Source organism: Sciurus carolinensis, chromosome 2, assembly GCF_902686445.1.
Source record: "Sciurus carolinensis chromosome 2, mSciCar1.2, whole genome shotgun sequence".
NCBI classification, from domain to species: domain Eukaryota; kingdom Metazoa; phylum Chordata; class Mammalia; order Rodentia; family Sciuridae; genus Sciurus; species Sciurus carolinensis.
The window spans coordinates 98,520,783-98,542,308 of record NC_062214.1 but is presented as its reverse complement, the minus strand read 5'-3'; the positions used below and the strand labels follow the sequence as shown (position 1 = coordinate 98,542,308).

The 21,526-nt window shown below is 37.3% G+C and overlaps 3 protein-coding genes across 8 annotated transcripts in view; 1 reads left to right on the top strand and 2 right to left on the bottom strand.

Moving 5' to 3' along the window:
* Ccpg1 (cell cycle progression 1) overlaps positions 1 to 5,060 on the bottom strand; it is a 42,205-nt gene extending 37,145 nt beyond the window's left edge. Inside the window, exon 1 of one of the 5 annotated variants that reach the window (XM_047541240.1) lies at positions 4,914 to 5,060. Coding sequence is in view for 3 of the 5 variants with exons in the window: in XM_047541236.1 (XP_047397192.1) it covers positions 4,914 to 5,000 (87 nt within the window). In the remaining 2 variants the exon portion in view is untranslated. The remainder of the gene's footprint in view (positions 1 to 4,913) is intronic. The other 4 variants (XM_047541239.1, XM_047541236.1, XM_047541237.1 and 1 more) reach the window with 4 other exon arrangements.
* Positions 5,061 to 5,242: 182 nt separating this feature from the next.
* Positions 5,243 to 9,703, top strand: Pierce2 (piercer of microtubule wall 2). Its single transcript, XM_047541244.1, has 2 exons — positions 5,243 to 5,483; positions 9,150 to 9,703. Exons 1-2 carry the CDS (start codon positions 5,466 to 5,468, stop codon positions 9,495 to 9,497), a joined length of 366 nt encoding a protein of 121 aa, XP_047397200.1. The 5' UTR covers positions 5,243 to 5,465; the 3' UTR covers positions 9,498 to 9,703.
* A 3,874-nt stretch (positions 9,704 to 13,577) lies between these two features.
* The window catches only part of Dnaaf4 (dynein axonemal assembly factor 4), a 128,812-nt gene continuing 120,863 nt past the window's right edge, over positions 13,578 to 21,526 (bottom strand). For both annotated transcript variants that reach the window (XM_047538995.1, XM_047538994.1), the window contains 3 exons: positions 20,744 to 20,897; positions 19,390 to 19,495; positions 13,578 to 14,591 (listed from right to left, as the gene is read on the bottom strand). In XM_047538995.1, coding sequence (XP_047394951.1) covers positions 14,482 to 14,591; positions 19,390 to 19,495; positions 20,744 to 20,897 — 370 coding nt within the window. In that variant the 3' untranslated portion in view covers positions 13,578 to 14,481. The remainder of the gene's footprint in view (positions 14,592 to 19,389; positions 19,496 to 20,743; positions 20,898 to 21,526) is intronic.

Genomic DNA, 21,526 nt, shown 5'->3' with positions numbered 1-21,526 from the left:
TTTTCATTGTGAGAAAAATCCTGATTTTCCAGTAATGTCATATCTTAATTTTGTAAAAGCCTGAAAAGGCTAACAGATATATAAGACACAAATATAGGGTCTGTCCTCACTAGTATGTAAGTCACTGATGATCTTTTTCCTCTGTAGCAAGAAATTAAAGAAAAAAAAAAAAAAAATACTGAATCCTGCCTATTTTTTGCTATTCTCAAATTTTCAAGTTCTTACTGGATAAAAATATATATTTGGGCTCAGTGGTAGGATGCTTGTCTAGCTTATGTGAGTTTGTGGCTTCAATCCCAGTACAACCAAAAACAAAAAAAATAATATAGATTTTTTCCCATAATATTTCTATTGTTTTATTTTAAACATTTTCTTATAAAAAGGATAATTTGTCTTTATTTAGGAAGAAAATCTGAAAATGGGGCTAGAGATGTCTCAGTGGGAGAGCCTGTGCCTAGAATGCATCAGGTCCTGGATTCAACCCCCAATACTGAAAAAAAAAAAAAAAAAAACTGTGAAAACAAACATGTTTTATATATTTTTATTTTCTATTTGTTAACATTTATAGAACCTGATTAAAAGATAATTATGCATCCATTATTACAAATTAAGATGTTATTTGTTATCAACTAAATTTATAAGCAGCAAAATTACCAACCCCTGACACAATATATATTTGTCTTTTATTTTCATTTACCTCTATTTACTCTGATAAACTCCTTAAAATGTATTCCTAAGTTTCTAAAGGACTTTTTATTTGAATGCTCTGTTTGTCAACAGAACTTTGAAGTTAATCTCCATGGTCAGATGCTGTAACAGCCAGGGCTGCCTTCCCCAGAAGGAGGTGGCTAAACTTTACTGCTTATGTAAGCAATGTTACCTCTCAGAGGACCTGGGATTTCATACTAAATGTAGTCCCATTTCTCATAAAATCAACTTAAAGTTTCATTTTAGAACATTTTAAAAAGAGTAGCCACCTCCTACTGTTAAATTAGGCTCTAATGATCTCTTCTAGGTGTGAGATTAAAACAAAAATTAAAAGCCCACCATAGAAACACACTACTATTTCAAGGCCTTTAATGCAGCAGAGTGCAAAGTCACAGTCAGAAGAGAAGCCAGGTTTCCTTCAACCTAGAAAATACCACCAAGCTCTACTCAAAAAAAAAAAAAAAAAAAAAAATCAAATGAAGCTCCATTTCACTTTGAATAATGAAACTTCATTGAGGAACACTTACCACATCAAGTCATCACACTTCAAATGTATAATATACTTGATGTAAATGTCACTTATGCAGGCCAGTATGCAGGCCAGTACTACTTTATGTAAATAGATGACTCTGTCACAAATCATATCTGATTTGATCTTCTCAAACATCTCAAGAAGTAAGGCAACCAGTTGCTATTATTGTATTATTTACAATTTATAAATGGAAATAGATACTCTTAAGTTAAATTACTTGTTCAACATCACTAAACATCCTGATTCCCAATCCAATGCCCTTTTCACTCTTCATTATTTCTGGCACTAATAACCAGGAAATTTTGAAAGGATAGTGATTTATAGACAAGTAGTCAGGAAAAATTAGATTTTTGGCTGCATGGGTTAAAGAGGAAAATCTTTAATTCACACTACTTATTTTCAAAAACTTCTTCAGAAAATCCTAAAACCTCTTTAACAGCTTACCATACAATAAATTCCCTTTTTTAAAAAAAATCCCTAAGTTTATTAGTTAGATGCAATTCTTTGCACATTATGGGGCTAACTTTCATCTTAGAACTCAAATTGAAAGATGATTTAGTCAAGTTTTCTGATGATAGACTCTGAAAAAGACCTTTGAAACAAACATTTTTAAAACTTTAAATCTACTCAAATTTGCAGAACTGTCAAGAAGGATATTCTTCAAAATGTTATCACTTAGAATATGGCAACTTCCTCACCTTAACCACATAAACACAAAAACAATTTAGCCTTTAGTGGTTCTCTATTGTTAGATGAGTCTGCATTTTGTTTTAAACCACCAGGAGCTTAAGAGGCTTTGTTGCAGTTCTTAACATTTTCAGAAACTACTACTATTTTTTTTAAATGATTCTGGCAGTTCATAATCAGACCTCATTTTAAAAAATCTCTAATTTAGATAGGAATACAATGATACCTATTAGTAAATAAGAAATGTTAATACATTATGAATACTTCTTATGCTTTATTAAGAGGACCCGCAGCCTAACAACATATAGAACCAACACTATACATAAAATATACAAAATTAAAATGTACAAAATAAACTGAAACTTATAGAAGGAAAACTCCAAAGACAACAATCTAAAAAAATAAAATATGAATACTATTGCCTGAAAAATAACAGAATAGATATTTTATTAAGAATTAATAGGGCTGGGGATATAGCTCAGTTGGTAGAGTTCAGATGGTAGAGTGCTTGCCTCACATGCACAAGGCCCTGGGTTCAATCCCCAGCATCAAAAAAAAAAAAAAAAAAAAAAAAAAAGAATTAATGGCATTAGCCAGATGCCTTGATGCATGCCTGTACTCCCAGCAACTCAGGAGGCTGAGGTAGGAGCACTGCAAGTTCAAACCCAACCTCAACTTAACAAGGCACTAAGCAACTCAGCCAAATGGTCTCTAATAAAACATAAAAAAAGGGCTGGGGATGTGGCTCAGTGGTTATGCACCCCTAGGTTCAATCCCCCTGATACCCGTCCCCAAAAAAATTACTGCATGACTAATGTGATCCTACAATATGTACAATCAGAAAAATGAGAAATATATCCCATTTATGTATGATTTATCAAAATACAAAATGCATTCTACTATCGTGTATAACTAATTAAATAAAGGTTAAAATGTTTAAAAATAATTAATGGCAATGAAGCATTAAGAATTAACTGGCTTTGAGGTAAATCAATTTTTTAAAAGTGAATGATAAAAGCAAAAGTGCAAATAGTATTTCTATGGAAGAACAATGTGGTCTTTGTGGCAGAAAACAAAATGTGAACTAAATAATTATGCTACTTACCTATTCATATGCTACATAACAGTAACAAAATAAAATAAAAATAAATGCAAAATATCAAAAGACACATAAAATACAGTACTCAAAATGATTCCATGTTAACAATATTAAAATTTCCACTAGTAAATGCTTAAAATAATTTTAAAATTTTGCTACTTCCAGATCTTTCCAGTAGGTCCAATCTTTTGTCAACTGGTGGATTTTTAGGAATTGCCTACACTTAACTAAAAAAAGCCTAAGTATTTTTGTCTTTGATTTTACCATACACAAGGTGAAAATAAAACAGATCAAAAAATGAGATGTACTAAAAATTATCGTTGTCTACATTTTTTATTCTTTCCAGTGCAACTAATTCATCTCTCCAAATTAATTTACTTTTAAATTCATAGTCTGTGGATTCAGCAACAGGGACTGTTTTTGTTGTTGTTATTTACAGTAAGTAATGTTTGATGAATCCATATAAATGAAACTGCTGCATTCCTTTTCTTTCTACAGAAAATTTGGAAAATATAGCAAAGAGAAAATCATTTGTAGTTTCAAGTTCCAAATAATCACTTTTGAATATCTTTTGGCCTTATTTTCAATAGAAAAAGAAGCACTTCTTATTCTATGCCTTAGTATACAAAATTGGATTTAATTACACTATTTTCTAACTTGTTTTTATTTCAAATTGAGTGCTTCCCAAGGCCTTTAAATACTGTTTAGAATTTCTTGTTTTCAAGGCTAGGTATGGAACCCAAGGGCTCGTGCATGCTAGAAAAGTGTTCACCCACTCGGCTATATCCCGAGCCCAGGAATAAATTTTAACAACTTCTTTAACAAGTTCTTTTAACAACTGCAATCCTTAGTGTAAAAAGGGTTAAAGCTTGTGCATTAATATACCTTCACTTTCTCCGTTCCTTCCCTGACATGATTTGAAGTCAGGAAAAAATAGTAAAGAATTCACATTAACTATGTGTGACAAATATCCCCTGAGAAACGCGGGGCCTCCTCAAACCTTGAGCCAAAGATGTGATCTGTTAATAATGTCATTTCAAGCACTATTTAGTAGCTATGACCTTATGGCAGGAGGCGAATTACTCCCAAAATTCACAGTACTAAAGTAGTTATCCATTCTAGCTACAAGGAAGCCCCATTCTGGTTTTTAATAAAACCAGAATGAGATAGTGCGAATTTAACCTCTCAACCAAACTTTAATTGGCTGAGTTTATTAAAATTGTCGTTCCCAATGGCAGAGTCGGGGTTCATTAAATAGTGATAAATATGTAGCACAAACAAGACATCGCGTGGGACAGCTGCTACTGAGGACAAATCCATAAGAAAACAGTGGCTAAAGGAGGCCGGCATAGAGGGAAAAGGGTAGGAAGGCAGATTTGATTATTATGAGGCTGGCGTTGGAGAAATCTCAGCTGCATTGTTTTACATTTACTCTTTCTATTCCTGGCATCACGGGGCTCAAACGTCACCAAAATAAAGACCCAAAAGGCGGGCAAGGTGACGCACACGTCTTACCATATGGATTCCATCAGCCGGGACTGAGAATCGCCTCAAGCCCTACAGGCCAAAGGGAGGGTCCTCTGGGGTATCAGCTCCCCGACCCCGGCAAACACCTCGGTACTGCAGCTGGGGGTCAGAGGCTGCAGACCACGGGACCTGACACCTCACCGGCCAGCCAGGTCCGCGGGGGCTGGGGACTCGCGGCCCGAGGAGTTCGCCCGTGCGGCAGCCCGCGCCAGGGGTCAAGTCCCCGCCCGAGCAACCCCCGCGCTGGAGGGAGACTTCCACTCTGCCCTCGGGAGGCTGCGCAGCCGAGGGTCTGAGCCACGACTGCCGACAGTCCGCCCCGACCCCCCTCCCGGGGTCCAAACTCGCCCAAGACCGTACCTGACGCGGCAGCGCCACCTCCACCCGACGGAGCCGGCTGTCACGGTGGCTGCGGTCACGGCTACGGGAGCTAGTGACGCCTCTCATAAAAACAACAACCTGCTAGCAGGCGTCCGCAGCCGGGGGGGGGCGGTGGCTGGCGAGGTGTCCCAGCGCATGCCGGGACTCGTAGTCCACCTTGCGCCTCAGGCCAGGCGGCAGCAGAGGAGAGAACTACGACTCCCGAAAAGGAGCGCAGCCAGTCGTAGGAGGCGGCAGGAAGCTGGGCCAAACCACCGCGGATCCTCACAACATCCGGGCCCCGGCGCCCGCGGCCAGTTGCTATGGAGACGAGCTGCAACCACTAGGAAGGATTCGCGGTTGCGCCAGGCAGTACGGCTCCCTGGATTAGGCAGATCGTTTTACACATATGGATCCAGCCAAGGATTCCAACTTTGTGCTGCTTTAATTGGGTGCATCTAAAAGGCCGCGTCTCTGGGCACTTGCCGGACTTCTTGCCATCCGCCTCAGGAAAAGACTCCGTTTGCCGAAAAATTAAGGAAGATAGCGAGAATGACGGACTGCGACTGGGTGGGTCTGGGCAGAAGGCTAGATGTTTTTACATTTACAAATGTAAAATGAGCGTTTAATTAAGTCATTGTTGATCTGAAAGCAATTAGGGAATGGTACACACTGGTACCCCACTGCAAACTGGTGATAGTTTTGAACAAGACTAACGTACCTTAATTTTAATGTCATGTTTATGTGCATTGTCTCTTGTCCAAAAAAGGATATAAGGGAAAAGTGAGTTTATAATCACTGTTAATGGAAACAGTGGTAAGTTAAGGTTTAATTCGCTGTCCCCTAACTGGCAAATAAATAAGGAAACCATTAAGGAAAATGGTGGACCTGCATAGAGGCAAGGTGCTCAAATTAGACCTGTTTTGTTTGGTTTTTTGCTTTTGGGCTAACTATATCATCAACTATGACACGCCACCAAAACAGATAAAAAAAAAATCTTAGTTTCATAATTTACAGCTTCTATAATGGACAATTTTATTATTGAATGACTTGTTTTTGTCACTGGAGGTAGGAAGAGAAGATCTTGAAAAGGGGGACCTTGCCTCAAAACAACAGGGCCTTTGATAGATGTGATGGAAAAGAATTGCAGCACGTCTCAGATATTGAGGCACAGATGTATTTAGGAAAACAAGAAATACATATTCAAGAGAGCATGTTGGTTATCTGAAAAATGAGAGACAGTTTGGGGGTTCTAACATGCTTTAAACGAAGTGATTTAGAAAGCTGAGGCAGGAGGATAGCAAACGCAAGGCCAACCTGGGCAACTTAGACCTTATCTCAAAATTGTACAAGAATTCACAAATTTGAAAAAAAAAAATTGTACAAGGGTTGGGGGAATGTAGCTTAGTGATAAAGTACCCCTAGTTTCAATCTCCAGTACTAAAATAAATAAAGGAAATTTGAGGAGGGGTGGACATGGGAAGTTGTGAAGGAATAGCATCAGTCTGGCGATTCTCAGGATTCTTAAGGGGTTGACATCCTCTGCATTATCTAATAGATAACACTGGGAAAGTACCATATAAATATCATGTCTTCCTCTGCTCAATTTATCCTGAAAATATATGTATTAGTGGGCTAACTAACAGTGCTCAGGGAAATCTTTATAGTGGGTGAATGTCCAGTAACTTTAAGATTGTGAGTGAAGATCTAGACTTCCCAGAAATTTGGGAGTGACAGGCCTGGGAGAGAGACCCTCCTTGGGCAGTAAAGATGCGAAGAACTTTAGCATAAGACTTTTAAAGTTATAATTTGCTTTTCCTTTCTTTTATTTCCTTCCTATCTCTTTTATTTCTTCTATCCTATCTCAGTTTTCATTAATATATAAATGTGTATGTTTTTACCCATGGACTTTGAAAAGTCTAAGTGACCTGACTTGAAAATTAAATCCCTAAAATAGCTAATACCAACCATTTGTATATATAATTGTATATAGTTTGAACTTCACATTTTAAGACTAGCAGGTTTAGCAGGGTGTCCCAGGTACTCAGAGGTTAAGGCAAGAGGTTGGCAAGTTGGAGGTCTTAGTAAGATTTGGTCTCAAAATAAACTAAAAAGGGCTGGGAATGTAGCTCATGACAGAGGGCTTGCCTAGCATGCAAAAGACTCTGTGTTCAATCCCAGTATTACCAAAAAAAAAAAAAAAAAATTTTTTTGAAAAGGGCAAAACCCAAAAAAGAAGAAACGCATTGAGGGCATATGTGGTAAAGTAAAAACAACAGATAATTTTGTTTCTGAATCTATAAACATTTGTGAATTACCATGGAGACCTAAGATTTTGGTAGACACTAACTTCCAGATTTTGTGGTATATGTTAGGCCAACAAAGTTTATCAGCTAATTTGTCTTCTGTTTGGACTTGATTTGCTTTTCTGTATTACATTTTGAGATAAAGCTGATCAGAATTTTAGAGCAATAATAAAAAGGGTGATTTGATGAGAAAAGAGTTCTCATGACTAATGGCAATAGTATTAACAATCTTTTTTTTAAAAAAAGTCCACAGATCAGGTGCCCATAACAGTAAATTAGGACCAGGTACAGTGACCAGGTGTGTAATCTCAGCTACTGTGGAGGCTGAGGCAGGAAGCCAGCCTGGGCAAGTTAGTGAGACCCTGTCTGAAAATAAAAAAGGGAAAGGGATATAATGGTAGAGCACTTGCTTGCTCCATATGTGAAGCCCTGGGATCAATCCCCAATGCCAAAAGAAAAAGAAAAAAAGAGACTTTATTAAAGATAAAACATTGTTATATACATGTGTTAGAAAGCTCCATGAAGTTTTGCATCCATTGTTTTTGACATATTGCCATCTCCCTCCCGCAAACAACTAAATTTCAAATGTGTTTACTAATCTCCACGTCTGTGCCATCACACTACTATAAATCATCCTCAGTCACATGGACTACTACAGTTCCTCTCCACATTACACAAGGCTCTGAGAGAAACTAAAGAATTTTATTAAAAATTACATTATACCATGCTTTACTTAAAACCCTTCAAGAGTTTTCCATTGCTTTTATGATGAAGATTCATTTTGTTTTTTTTGTTTTTTTTTCCGGTACTGGAGATTGAACTCAGTCATGCTCTACCTCTGAGCTATATCCTCAATCCTTTTGAGGTCTCACTAAATTGCTGAGGCTGCCCTCCAACTTTTGATTCCTCTGCCTCAGCCTCCTCAGTCACTGCATTACAGTTGTGCTCTATTGCACCTACTCAAAAAAAAAAAAAACTTTTTTTTTTGGTACTGTGGTACTGAGGACTGAACTCAGACTACTGTACCACTGAGATATATTCCCAATCCTTTTTTTGTTTTTTTTCCTTTAAGACAGGGTCTAAGTTGATGAGGCTAACCTCAAACTTAAGATCCTCCTGCCTCGGGCCTCCCATATCACTGGGATTACAGGTATGCACCACCACACCCAGCTCAAATTTTTAACATAGTTATTACCAAGATCCTGCAAGATCTGGCCCCAGCCTCTTATATTATCTCAAGACATTTTTACCCTAATTTACTTGACTTTGGTCATGATTTATCTTTGTTTCCACCTCCATTCCTACCTTGCTTTCTACCTTTAGATTTAATGACACTTCACCAAAACAGCCTTCCCTAACCCTTCACACTAAGTTAAAGCCCCCCCAATATATCTTCATATCTTGTGTTTTTCTTCATAGCACTTATCCCAATTTCCCAGTTTATTCTGTTAGCTGTATAATTATTTGTTATGGCTATTCCCCCCAAAAATTGAGGTATACTCCCTCTTCAATTATGATTTAGCACAGACTTTTACTATGATTTATAATTTTTCACCTCTCAGTACTTGGGGATTGAACCAAGGGATACTTTACCACTGAGCTATATCCCTGGCCCTTTTTTTGTTTTGTTTTGTTTTTGTTTTGTTTTTTTGAGGCAGGGTCTCACTAAATTGCTGGCCTCCCCAATAGCTGAAATTATAGACATGCAACCACCACATCCAGCTTGATTTACAAATTAATAAACTTTCATAGCACTAGTATAAAATGTTATGAATATTTTGACAAGTTTCTCTGAACAAATCAAGTTCATTTAGCAGGTGGTCTTCAATGCCTTCAAGGGAACAGCATTCCCCCAAAAAGGGGTATGACAGGAATAAGTTTAATTCCACTTTTCAATAATTGAGAATGATTTTATATATTTATCTTTTAGGATAAGAAAAGTACTTCAGCTTCAAAGTCAGACACAGGAATGAAACCTGAACAACTGCTTCCTTGTGTGAACCCTGGCAATCCTGTGTTTTCCTGTATGTTGGACCCAAAGACACTCCATACAGCTACTTCACTATCAAAACCTCAGATGATTATGTACAAAACCAATTCAAGTCATTATGGTGAATTTTTACCTATGCCACAGTTTCTCCCCTGCAATTATATTCCAAGGGAGCAAGTATTTTCAAACCATATTAGAGCAACTGGACTTTATCAAAATAACAGTCTAAATACTGCACCTGATAGAAGCAGAACCCTTGATTTTCCTAATTTTCAACATACTCTATGAAAATATATTCCTTTGACAATTTAAGGGAAAATATACCTAGGAAAGTGTAAGTTTTTAAAATGAGGTTAGAACACCCAATTTAGAACATAGATTTGAATCAATTTTCTTAAAAACTTTTAAGAAATAAGGTATTTCAATTAATAACTGAATGACAGTGAATTTTTCAACAAAAATGTATCCAAAATAGTAAAATAAAAGTGTTTTCATACAGCCTAGTATTTATTTATATGTTTATTTATGGTAATGGGAATTGAGCACAGGAACTTGCACTTGCTAGGCAAATGCTATATGGCTTAGCTACATCCCCAGCACCTGCCCACCCCCCAACTTTTTTTCTTTTTCTCTTTTTGGGACAGGGTCTCCCTAACTTGCCCAGGCTTGTCTTGTACTTGGGATCCTGCCTTACCTCTGAGGAACTGTTATTAAAAACATACACCATCATGCCTGACTCCAAGTTATATTTAGTACATGTACTCCAAAGGTTTCAAAATGATTTTCATGATCTCATTTGCCTACTATTTATTGAGACAAAAGAACACAGGAGTTTTAAGAAAAAAAAATTGAATGAAGACAGACTCTGGGTATGGTGGTGAACACCTATAATCCCAGCTACATGGAAAGATTGCAAGTTTGAGGCAAGGCTGGGCCATTCAGACCCTGTCTCAAAATAAAAAAGAAAAAAAAGACTGGGGATGTAGCTTAGTGGTAGAGTGCTTATCATCTAGCATGCACAAGGCCCTATGTTTAATACCTCTCATGGAAGTGCGGGGAGTGGGGAGGAATAGTACCCCCTTATCCCAAAAAAGAGAGATCCTAAAAAATAATTTTTGACTCTTCTGTGATTTCAATTAATTGCTTAGAATTTAGGAGAATGTTAGTTCCCACTGCAAGGCTGGTGAGTGAATGAACTTGTTATTCCTTTATTTAACAAATATATATGGTAAAAAATACAAATGAAGACACAAATGAAAAACAGTGGCTTTTATTGTCTCAGTTAACACAAACTGGAATTAGCAAATTAATAAAATGTGGTAATTTATGCAATGTAATGTATGTGCAAAGTATTTCAGACATAGTACTGCTCACATTGAGACCAAGGAGATCAGAAGCATCTTGAGAAGATAAAGCTAAATCAAAATCTTTCCCAGCAAAAGATTCTTTCCCAATCTTTCCCAGAGAATGTGACCAACACTTTCATTTCTGATTTCTGGTCTTGAGAACTGTAAGAGAAATTCTATCATTTTAGCCTTTCCACCCACCCCCACAAAAGGCATTATTTTAAAAGATACATTAAAAAAAAATACAGCTGTTTTATGATCCATTCAAATAACAGCATGTAGTGATCAAATACTATAAAAATCTCACCCTGAGACAGGAATTTCCAGAAAGAATTAAAAAAAAAAAAAAATACTGAACTCGAAAGAAAAGCCCCCATGAATCCTTGGCCATTGGTATGCAGGAAATATCCATGCACTTTTGGAAAGCAAAACAAGCAGCTTTAGAGCAACCCAGCCACATCCTTGACCACAGAAAGTAGTCTGTGTGAGGACAATGTGCCAAGTGCAAAGAAAACCAGTGTCAAACTGTGTGACCCCGCCCTGACTCCACCTCTAGTTCAGTCTCTTGCTACTGTTTCTGTATAATTTGTGTCTGGGGTGGGGTGTGTAATGGGGACTGAACTCAGGTGCATTCTGCCTTTGAGCTACAAACCCAGCCCTTTTATTGTTTTTGTGTTTTTTTGTGGTGCTAGGGATTGAACCCAGGGACTTAAGCACTCTACCAACTGAGCTATATTCCCAGCCCAACCCCAGCCATTTTGAAAAAAAAAAAATTATTTTGAGACAGGTTCTCACTAAATTGCTCAGGCTGACCTCCAATTTGGGATCCTTCTGCCTCATCCTCCCAAAACATTCAGATCACAGGTGCATATGACTGTGCCTATCTTCTATAAATATTAAGACCCCAGACTAAGGGGTTGCTTTTCACTCTAGAAATACTGTAACAGTGGTCCCACTTTATGCTTTGAATATAACCCTTGCTGCTCTGCCATTGTAGCTTATTTTTTAAATGGACATGTTTCTCTTCCTCTCTCCCTGCTCCTCCCTAATCTCTCCCCTTCCCTAATCTTAGGGGAAGGTCTCACAGGATTATCTTTCTTCCCCATCCCAGGCAGAATTAACCTGCTGTCCTTGAGTACACACCCACCATAGAAAGAAAGTAATTCAGACTTTGGAGATGGTACCAGAAGATTTCAGAAATGACTATCTCCCAAATTAACAAGTGAATTACAACTCTGACAGAAAGTATGTGGAATGTAGCCTTTGAATCACCTCTTTAAAAGTCCCCTGTTCCCTCTTTTTGATGGTGGTGCTGGGGATTGAACCCAGGGCCTTGTGCATGGGAGACAAGCACTCTCCCAACTGAGCTATATCCCCAGCCCACCCTGTTCCTTCTGATGGGCCAAATCACAGCCTTTAGGACAGAAGTCCCCTGTGTTTCTCCTTTGCTAGCAAAGCAACAAACCTTTTTTCTTTTTCTCAAAACCATGTCCTCATTATTGGATTGGCATTCAGGACAAGGATTGAGCGTTCTGAAACAATAGCCCTTATTCTTTCCCTTAGAGTGCAAAATCCTTGCTTTCCTAAATAAATCTCTACTTGTGCCTCAACATCTGACATGTGCTGAAATTTTTTCCATCACATTCGTCAAAAAAACCTATAATCCTGATTTGAGTTACTCCTCTCCTGGGATCTCCTTGGACCCTCCTTCAGTGACAGCCTCAGTTTTATTTTCCTAAAATTCTCTAAATTTAATCATATAATTATAACTATATGTAAAAAGGAAGCTGTATTATGCTTAATGTTTATAGAATAACTGATAATACATAAATAGTGGTAAAATCCATAAATACCAAAATATTCTAGGTTAACATCTCATCCTTTACTATCTCTTTTTTTTTTTTAACCCCTGGTCTACTTTCAGGTACTAAAAAACAATCACAGTAAAAAACATATCTTCACCAGATAGATAGTGTAAAGAAATATGATCAATATTTTTGGGAAAAGAGTTTTATTTTTCAATTCTTTAATTTTTTGTCCAGGGATTGAACCCAGGGGTGCTTAACCACTGAGCAACATCCCCAGCCCTTTATATATATATATTATTTAGAAACAGGATCTCACTGAGTTGCTGAGGCTGGTTTTGAACTCAGCATCCTCCTGCCTCAGTCTTTCAAACTGGAAGCTGATGTTTTGGGCGAAGCTCTTGCACTAGATCCCAACAGACCAGAATAAAATAAAAATAAAAATGGAGTCATACACATTATAAAGTTCCAGTAACCAAGTTATTATCTGACCTTCCAAGAAATCAGGAGGGAAAGACAAATACCAAATTTTCCAAACATGCCAGTGTCAATCAGTATGATAATGAAGTTCCCCACCAAAAAAAAAAAAGAAGTAACCTGAGCTGGGCCAGGTGTCATATACTTGTAATACCAGCTAGCTACTCATGGCTCAAGCAGGGGATCACAAGTTTAAGGCCAACCTGGGCGACATAGCAAGATCCTGTCCCAAAATAAAATTTTTAAAAGGATAGGGATATAGCTTAGTAATAGAGTACTTGCCTACCATAAGTGAGGCCCTGGCTTCAATCCCTGGTACCAAAAACAGAAACAAAAACTATAATAGTGGTTCACTTTATCCTTTGAATATAGCCCATGCTGCTGTACCACTGGAACTTATTTTTAAAAGGGACGTGTTTCTCTTCCTCTCCCTCCTAATCTCTCCCCCTCCCTAATTTTGGGGGAAACAGGATTACCTTTCTTCCCCATCCTAGGCAGAATTATCTGTCCTTGAGCACACATGTACCATAAGAAGGAATTAATTCAGACTTTGGGCGTGGTACCAGAAGTTCTCAGAAATGACAATCTCCCAAATTAACAAGTGAATTACAACTCTCAGAGAAAAGGAATGTAGCCTTTGAGTCACCTCTTTAAAACCCCTCTGTTTCTCCTGATGGGCAGAATCACAGCCTCTGGGACAGGAGTCCCCTGTGTTTTTCCTTTATTAGCAAAGCAATAAAACTCCTTTTTCCTTTTTCTCAAAACCATGTCCTTGTTATTGGATTGTTATCCAGGACAAGGACCAAGCTTTCAGTAACAAAACCAGTAACCTGAAACAATAAGATGATAACCAATCTTACTTTCCTATTGTTTTGTATCCCTGTCCCCACTTCACAAGGAAGATAACTTTGTTCTCTGTTTTTGCTTTGTTTAGTTCTTCTGTGCTTATAAAACCAACCTCTTCTGCTCAGCCCACAAAAACACTCATTCTATTTTAAGGAATGAAGTGTTGTCCAATTGGAACAACACTGGAAGTACAAAACAAAGCCAATCAAGATCTGTAAGCTAAATCTCTTGTAATTTTTTTGACAACAGCCTGTAACTAACGTTGAAAATATGTTTTTCATGTAGTTGTTTTAAAAGGCTGAATAAGCCTAACCTCAAACAACAGGTAGTAAAGTATTAAAGAAAAATAAGTTTATGTGCTTTGGAAATTAACTAAAAACCTGTTAATATTTATTACACCAAAGTCAGTCATTCAGACAATGAAATAGTATATTTAACAACAACAACAACAACAAAAATACTGCATAAACACAATCTTTTTAAAACAAATTCTACCTTGTTCTACCACACCAACAATTTTGTTAGAAGAGCAAGTGTAATTTGGTTTTAAAAAAGTATAATATGCATGCTAATATGAGGAAGCAACTATTAAAGCAGATTATTATTTTGATTTACTTATTTAGAAATGATTCAAACATTTTTTTCTGTAGATTTGTACTATGTTCCCCTCTTTACAAAGAGTACTAAAGAGTATGCACAATCAGTCATAATATGTACAAATAGTTCTAATGTCTCCAGTTATTTTTGAAAAACATAAAATAATACCTAGTACTAGTACCTAGTTGCTTCTAGTAGTCATTAAGATTTTAATTCTGTTCCTTGAATTACATTCCGAATCTTCTCAGCATCGTTTTGCACAATTTTGTTAGCTGGATCAATCTTAAGTGCAGCTTCATAATCCTGTAGGCCTACAATATTTAACAATTATGATTAATAAAATAAATATTTTACACTTACTTGTCTTATCTAGATGACATTTCCCCCCACTGGTAATAGGGATTGAACCCATGACTTTGGACATGCTAGCCAGGTACTCTACCTCTAAGTTACATCCCCAGGCTAATTTATTCATTCATTCAATTCATTCATTTTGCCATAGAGTGGCTTAAACCCAGGGGCTCTCTATTGGGGTCCAATATCGACCTATCCCCAGAGAGTCAAAGTGCACACACAATAATGCAATACACACAACGAGGTTTTATTGCAAGCTCAAGCTTGGACCACAACCAACTTCTCAGACCACTACAATGGCTGAGTGGGGAGCAGCCCCGAGGGGTGAGAAAGCACTCTATTTAAGAGATTTTCACACACAAAAACCTGTATATTATTGATTAACATCTGAACAGCTAAACATTTGTCCTCTTTGGTTGGGTCCCACCAATCTATTTGATTCTCATTGGGTCCCACCAGAACTGAAAGGTCCTGGAGGAAGAAGGGAGGAGGGAAGGGGTGAACTATGCAGGAGATGAGTCGGGGCTAGGCCCCCTTGTCCTTGATAGATAAGGAAGCTGCCCATTTCTCGAAAAGATATCTCTTAACAGCCTTGATAAACCCTGGGGGCCCAGTACATCCTGTTTGTCCTGTATTGGCTCTTGAGGGTAGCACCTGCACACCCTTTCCTGGGGGGTTTTACGGGCCAGTTCCCGAAATGGCTTGTTCATACAACATGGCTGCACAGATGTCACCTTGTTCTCAACATTCTCTACCACTGAACTACATGTCCAGACCTTTTTTTTTTTTTTTTTTTTTTTTTTTTTGGAGATAGGGTCTCACTAAATTGTTCAGGCAGCCTCCAACTTGCCACACTCCTGCCTCAGCCTCCCAAGTAGCTGGGATTATGAATGTGTGTCATCACACCCAGCTAGACAAGATTTTTTTAAAAAATAAAAGTAACCTGGAGCCAGGTGCGGTTGCACATGACTGTAATCTAAGCAGCTCAGGAGGCCTAAACAGGAAGATAGCAAGTTCAAGGTCAGTCTCAGCAATTTACCAAGGCTCTAAACAACTTAGTGAGACCCTGTCTCGGAATAAAAAATAAAAAGTAAAAATAAAAAGGTTAGGAATTTAACTCAGTGGGAAACTGCCCCTGGGTTAAATCCCCAACCCACCCCAAATAAAATAACAATAACAAAAGTAACCTGTAATCCCTGTGACTCTGGAAGTTGAGGCAGGAGGATAACAAATTCTAGGCCAGCTGGGTGCAGTGGCACACATCTGTGATCCCAGTGACTTGGGAGGCTGAGGCAGAAGAATCATAAGTTCAAAGCTAGCCTCAGCAATTTAGTGAGGCCCTAAGCAAGTTAGGGAGCCCTTATCTCAAAATAAAATATAAAAAGGACTGGGGAATGTAGCTCAGTGGTAAAGCACTCCTGGGTTCAATCCCCAGGGCTGAAAAAAAATTAAATTAGAAAAAGAAAAGAAATCATATAAAGTATAGTTTAGGACAATCACTAGGTTTCAAATCAGTTTTCTATCTTCCATAGTATGTATGAGACTACAGAAATTTTTCAGTGATTTGGGGAATAATTATTATTTCATTCAGAGTTCAGTAAGAAGCAGTAATTTTAAATTCAAACACAAATAAGCTAACAGCTTAAGCTCATTAACATACGAACAAACTCAATAAACTTTACATATCCAAAGTCTACTTTTATCACTTCAATAAAAAAGAAAATAAATATATCTTCTTTAGATATATTTCTAGATTTTTTTTTCTTTTTGGCCTAGTAGGGGATGTTGATGTTTGAACCCAGGTCTTTTCACATGCTAGGCAGTACTCTACAACTAAGTTACAGCCCCAGTCTGAAACTAGATTTTTAAAAAATAATAGTTGTAAACTCAATCAATACTTTATACTTATAAAGTACAACACAGTATATGCTTTTTTTCTGTTATCTATAGTTCTTTCAGGAAAATTCGTTAAAAAAACAACATTGTGGATTATTCAATAATAATAAGTAACTGCATCTCAATCTTTTTTAAAAAATTTTTTTTAGTTATCAGTGGACCTTTTTTTTTTTTTTTTTAATTTATATGTGGTGCTGAGTATCGAACCCCAGGGACTCACACATGCCAGGCAAGCGCTCTACTACTGAGCTACAACCCCAGTCCCTGCATTTCAATCTTTACCCAAAAAGCAAATGGAAAGAATATTTTGGGGGAAATAAGGAAAACTGAGTTCTAGTTCCAAGTGTTATGCCACTGTTATGCCACTTCAGGCAAATCACTTAACTACTGCAATCCTCTATTTTTTAATCTTAAAGAGGGTTCCTTGTAGCTCAAAAAACGTCTAGGTTGCTATAATTTATGTCATTCCCTCTCTAGCTAATGTTTTATTTTTTTTTTTTACTTATTTATTTATTTTGAGTACTGGGGATTGAACTCAAGGGTGCTCTACCACAGGATACATCCCCAGCCCTTTCTTAAAAAATTTGAGACAGGGTTTTACAAAGTTGCCCAGGCTCACCTAGAATTCACAATGACTCAGATACCCCAATACCTGGGACTGCCAGCATCCACCAAAGTTCCCAGTGTCATGTTAATTCTTTCTCTCTCTCTCTCTCTCTCTCTCTCTCTCAATCTTTTGTATTGGGAATTCAATCCACGGGCACTTTAGCATTGAGCTACATCTCCAGCCCTTTTTTATGTTTTTATTTTGAGACAGAGTCTAAGTTGCTGAGGCTGGCCTCAAACTTGCCATCCTCCTACCTCAGCCTCCTGAGTTGCTGAGAATCAGGCATGTGCCACCGTATCACACTGTTATACTTTCTAAAGAATACTTTAAATGGCACATTCCTGTCTTGATTATTGTTATCCACATGAAGCTGGATAAGATACTAAAAAATGATGTAGTATATAAACCTAATTTGGATACTTTGGTTAAAAAAATGATAGAATAAAATTTAATAACAAAATCAGAAATAAAATTTATAGGCTGGAGCTCATTCCTTGGAAATGCATCATCAGGAGGCAGCCTTTAGTCCTTGAGGAAAGGGAAGCTGAATGGGCATCTGGATAAGGAGGTATGAGAAGAGGAATATTGAAGGTAAACTTCTGGGGATTGAACCAGGGCCTCATGCATTTTGGGTAAGTGCTCACTGAGTACTTATTAAAAATGAAAAAATTAGCTGGGTAGGGCTCAGGAGGCTGAGGTAGGAGGATCAAGAATTCAAAGCCAGCTTCAGCAACTTAGCAAGGCTTTAAGCAACTCAGTGAGACCCTGTCTGTAAATAAAGTACAAAAAAGGGCTGAGGATGTGGTTCCATGGTTAAGTGCCCCTGGGTTCAATCCCTGGTATGAAGAAATGAAAGGAGAGAGAGAGAGAGAGAGAGAGAGAGAGAGAGAGAGAGAGGAAGGAAGGAAGGAAGGAAGGAAGGAAGGAAGGAAGGAAGGATGGAAGGAAGGGAGGGAGGGAGGGAGGGAGGGAGAGAGGGAGGGAGAGAGGGAGAAAGGAAGGAAGAAAAAAGAAAAGAAATAAAATCAGTTCTATGACTTTTAAATGCATTGGGTTAAATTATGGACCTTAGTAGAGTATCATAAATAAAAGCACTGTTTATAAATTGTGACACATGAGTAATTTGAGTTTGTGTGTGTGTGTGTGCACATACATGTGTGTAAGCTTATAGGGTGTCACACACACATGCACACACTGTTTTCTGAGGGGTTTTTATTTCCAATACTAGGCATTGAAACCAAGGTAGCTCTACCACTGAGCTATATTCCCAGCCCTTTTTACTTTTTACTTTGAGACAAGGTCTTGCTAAGTTGCCAAGGCTAGCCTTGAACTCTTGATCCTACTGCCTCAGACTCCTGGGTCACTGGGATTAGAAGATGTACCACTGCGCAAGACAGGTATGACTATCTCAAGTGAATCATTTATACAGTTAATTACATATCCTTCTATAGAAATGTTGTCTGATAATATAGCATTTTCCTAGACTTAAACTAATGGTTCACATCTTGTTCTACTTCCCTTCTACAGTGAATTAATTTTACTTCCTTCCTTCCTTCATTTATTTATTTTTGCAGAGCTGGTAAACCCAGGGCTAGGCAAGTACTCTTCTACTGCTCCACTACTCTATACCCAGTCCTACAAGGAACTTTTAAAATATAATTTCAAAATCATTTTTTATTTAATCTGATATGTTGCAAAGAATAAATTAAGTGCTAAAAATATAAAATAATGGAATCCTAAAAAATCATGATCTTGGTTGGGCATGATGGCACACACCTGTAATATTAGCTATTTGGGAGTCTGAGTCAGGGGGATTACAAGTTCTAGGCCAACCTGGACAATTTATTGAGACCCTGTTTCAAAATTTATAAAATTTGTAAAGGGTGGAGATGTAGTTCAGTGGTGGATCACTTGCCTAGCATATGTGAAGCCCCGGGTTCAAACCCCAGTATGAGAAAAAAAATCATGATCTTTTTAATAATCCCAGTGACATTTTTTTCAGAGCTGGAAAAAATGTGCCACACACCTGTCAGCTACTCAGGAGGCTGAGATAGGAGGGTCATAAGTTCTAGGCCAGCCTGGCAATTTAGTGAGATACCATCTCAAAATAAAATTTAAAGAAAAGGTTTAGGGCATAGCTCAGTGGTAGAGCAGTTGCCTAGCATGTGTGAGGCTCTGGGTTCATTCCCCAGTAATGGCAAATAAAATAAAATAAAATAAAAAACCCATTTTCTATTAATGTATTCTATTACCTTCTACATACAATTCCAGTTGACAGAATGCTGTTCCACGTCGTACATGTGCCTTCATTCTTGCATTAGCATTGTCTGCAACATGTGGTGTCAATAATTCCAGAGCCTTATAAAACACATATGGAATTAACAAGATAAAGAAATAACATCCTAATTTAAATTTGAGCAAAAACACAGTAGAAATTCTAACTTCAAAACGTGACTTAAGCCCTCACTTAAATTTTTGGCTTAGCGGATACAGTAATTTATAAAATACATATATTTATGTTGAAAATTTAAGGAATTTTTCAATTGTTCCTGTATGGGATTCATATCTCCACACACAGTATGATCTAGTTTATCAATTGATATCTGCAGCTTTATTAGCAGGAATGATTAAGCAGCATTTGTGATCTTTTATATTCAGATTGAGTGACTCAGTTTATTTTTTCATTCAATAAATATTTGTACACAAAATTGTGTTAATCAAAGGAAAACTGGATTGAAAAAATATTATGAGATCAAAGTATGAGGATTTGCTTCCCTGTCCCCCCTCCTGTGGTGTTGGGGATTGAACCCATGGCCTTATGCATGCTAGGGAACCACTCTACCAACTGGGCTATATCCCCAGGCCCTAAGGATTTGCTTTTTTCTTCTTATCCTCAATCTTAAGGAGCCACATACAAGACTTTGCTTGTGACATTCCCATAAAATAAGTTACCCTGATATGGAAAAAAATAAAAAGCTGTTTAAGATATTCACATGATACACTAATTGCTTCTAAAAATGAGAAAATGATTATGGAAATATTCTTTTACTATATAAGTGGCAGAAATAACAAGAGAAGTGTTCTTCCTTGTACCTGCAATACCTTAATAATAAAAACAGTATAACTGACAACCCTTTACCAATTTCCTTGTGAATTTCAACTGTTATGCCATGATAATACAGTAAATTGAAGGTGGTATCTAATCTAACTCAAAGTTTTAAAAAATACCAGTTCATAGTTCATGTCTTAAAATCGATCTTAAAAAAGTAAAAAAGTAATAAAGCAAGACAATTCTTAAAATCCTTGAGATTTGATTATTTAAATTTAATAGTAGAAAAAGAGCATCATTTCCTTTTTTTTTTTTTTTTTTTTTTTTGGTGGTAGTAGTGCTGAATGCAGGACCTCACAGATGGTCCTCTACCAAACAGCCTCAGCCCAAGAGCATTATTTAGACCAATAAATAGGAGGATAACAATTTTGTAAACATGTGCTGGGGATAGAACCCAGGACCTCACACACAAGGCATGTGCTCTACCACTGATCTATAAACCCAGCCACTCAGGATAACAATTTTAAAGCACCATATATAAACAGATAGATAGATACCTTAGAAGAATCTTCAATGGCCTTATGTAAGTTTTTTAGTTTTAGATGGCAAGCAGCCCGATTCAAATATAATAGAGGAATCTTGTTATTCAGTCTTATGGCTAAATTGTATGCATTAATAGCTGCCAAATAGTCTTCTGTTGCAAACAATTTGCTAATAAAACAAAAATGGAAAAGAAAGACGAAATAACATCGAAATAGAAACAGAGAAATAATATCAAGTAATATTTGGCAGAGGTAGCTTACCTCCTTTTTTATTCCCTGCAGGATGGATATTGTTGACTACACTATTTCTCCACACACAGCATCCAATCTGAAAAGGAGGTGTTTTACCTCCCCCCACAAAATAGTCATCAGTAGGTTAAGTCAATAAGCATATTTTCATCCTTCTTGCTATAATGATTGATTCAAGGATGGGCTTGTGACTTAGGTTGGTATATTCTGAATGAAGGTGTGACTTTGGTTTCAAAGTTGGAGAAAAGTTGGGAAAACTCCCCATGCTGGATGTGAATGAGAAGACCCAAATTTTGCTATTCATTTTTTCTTTTTTCTTTTCTTTTCTTTTTTTTTGCAAACTCAGGGCCTCATGCATGCTAGACAATTACTCTACCACTGAGTCACAGCCCTGCTGTTCATTTTTAACATACCGGGAAAAGCTAGATTTAAAATAAAGCTGATATAATGGAAATATAAAAAGAATAAAAAGGCAGAAAGAAATTCAGTCTTTTGTGATACAGGTAAGTGGTTAGATCAAGCTTTACCTAAAATGCAAAATACCTCTAT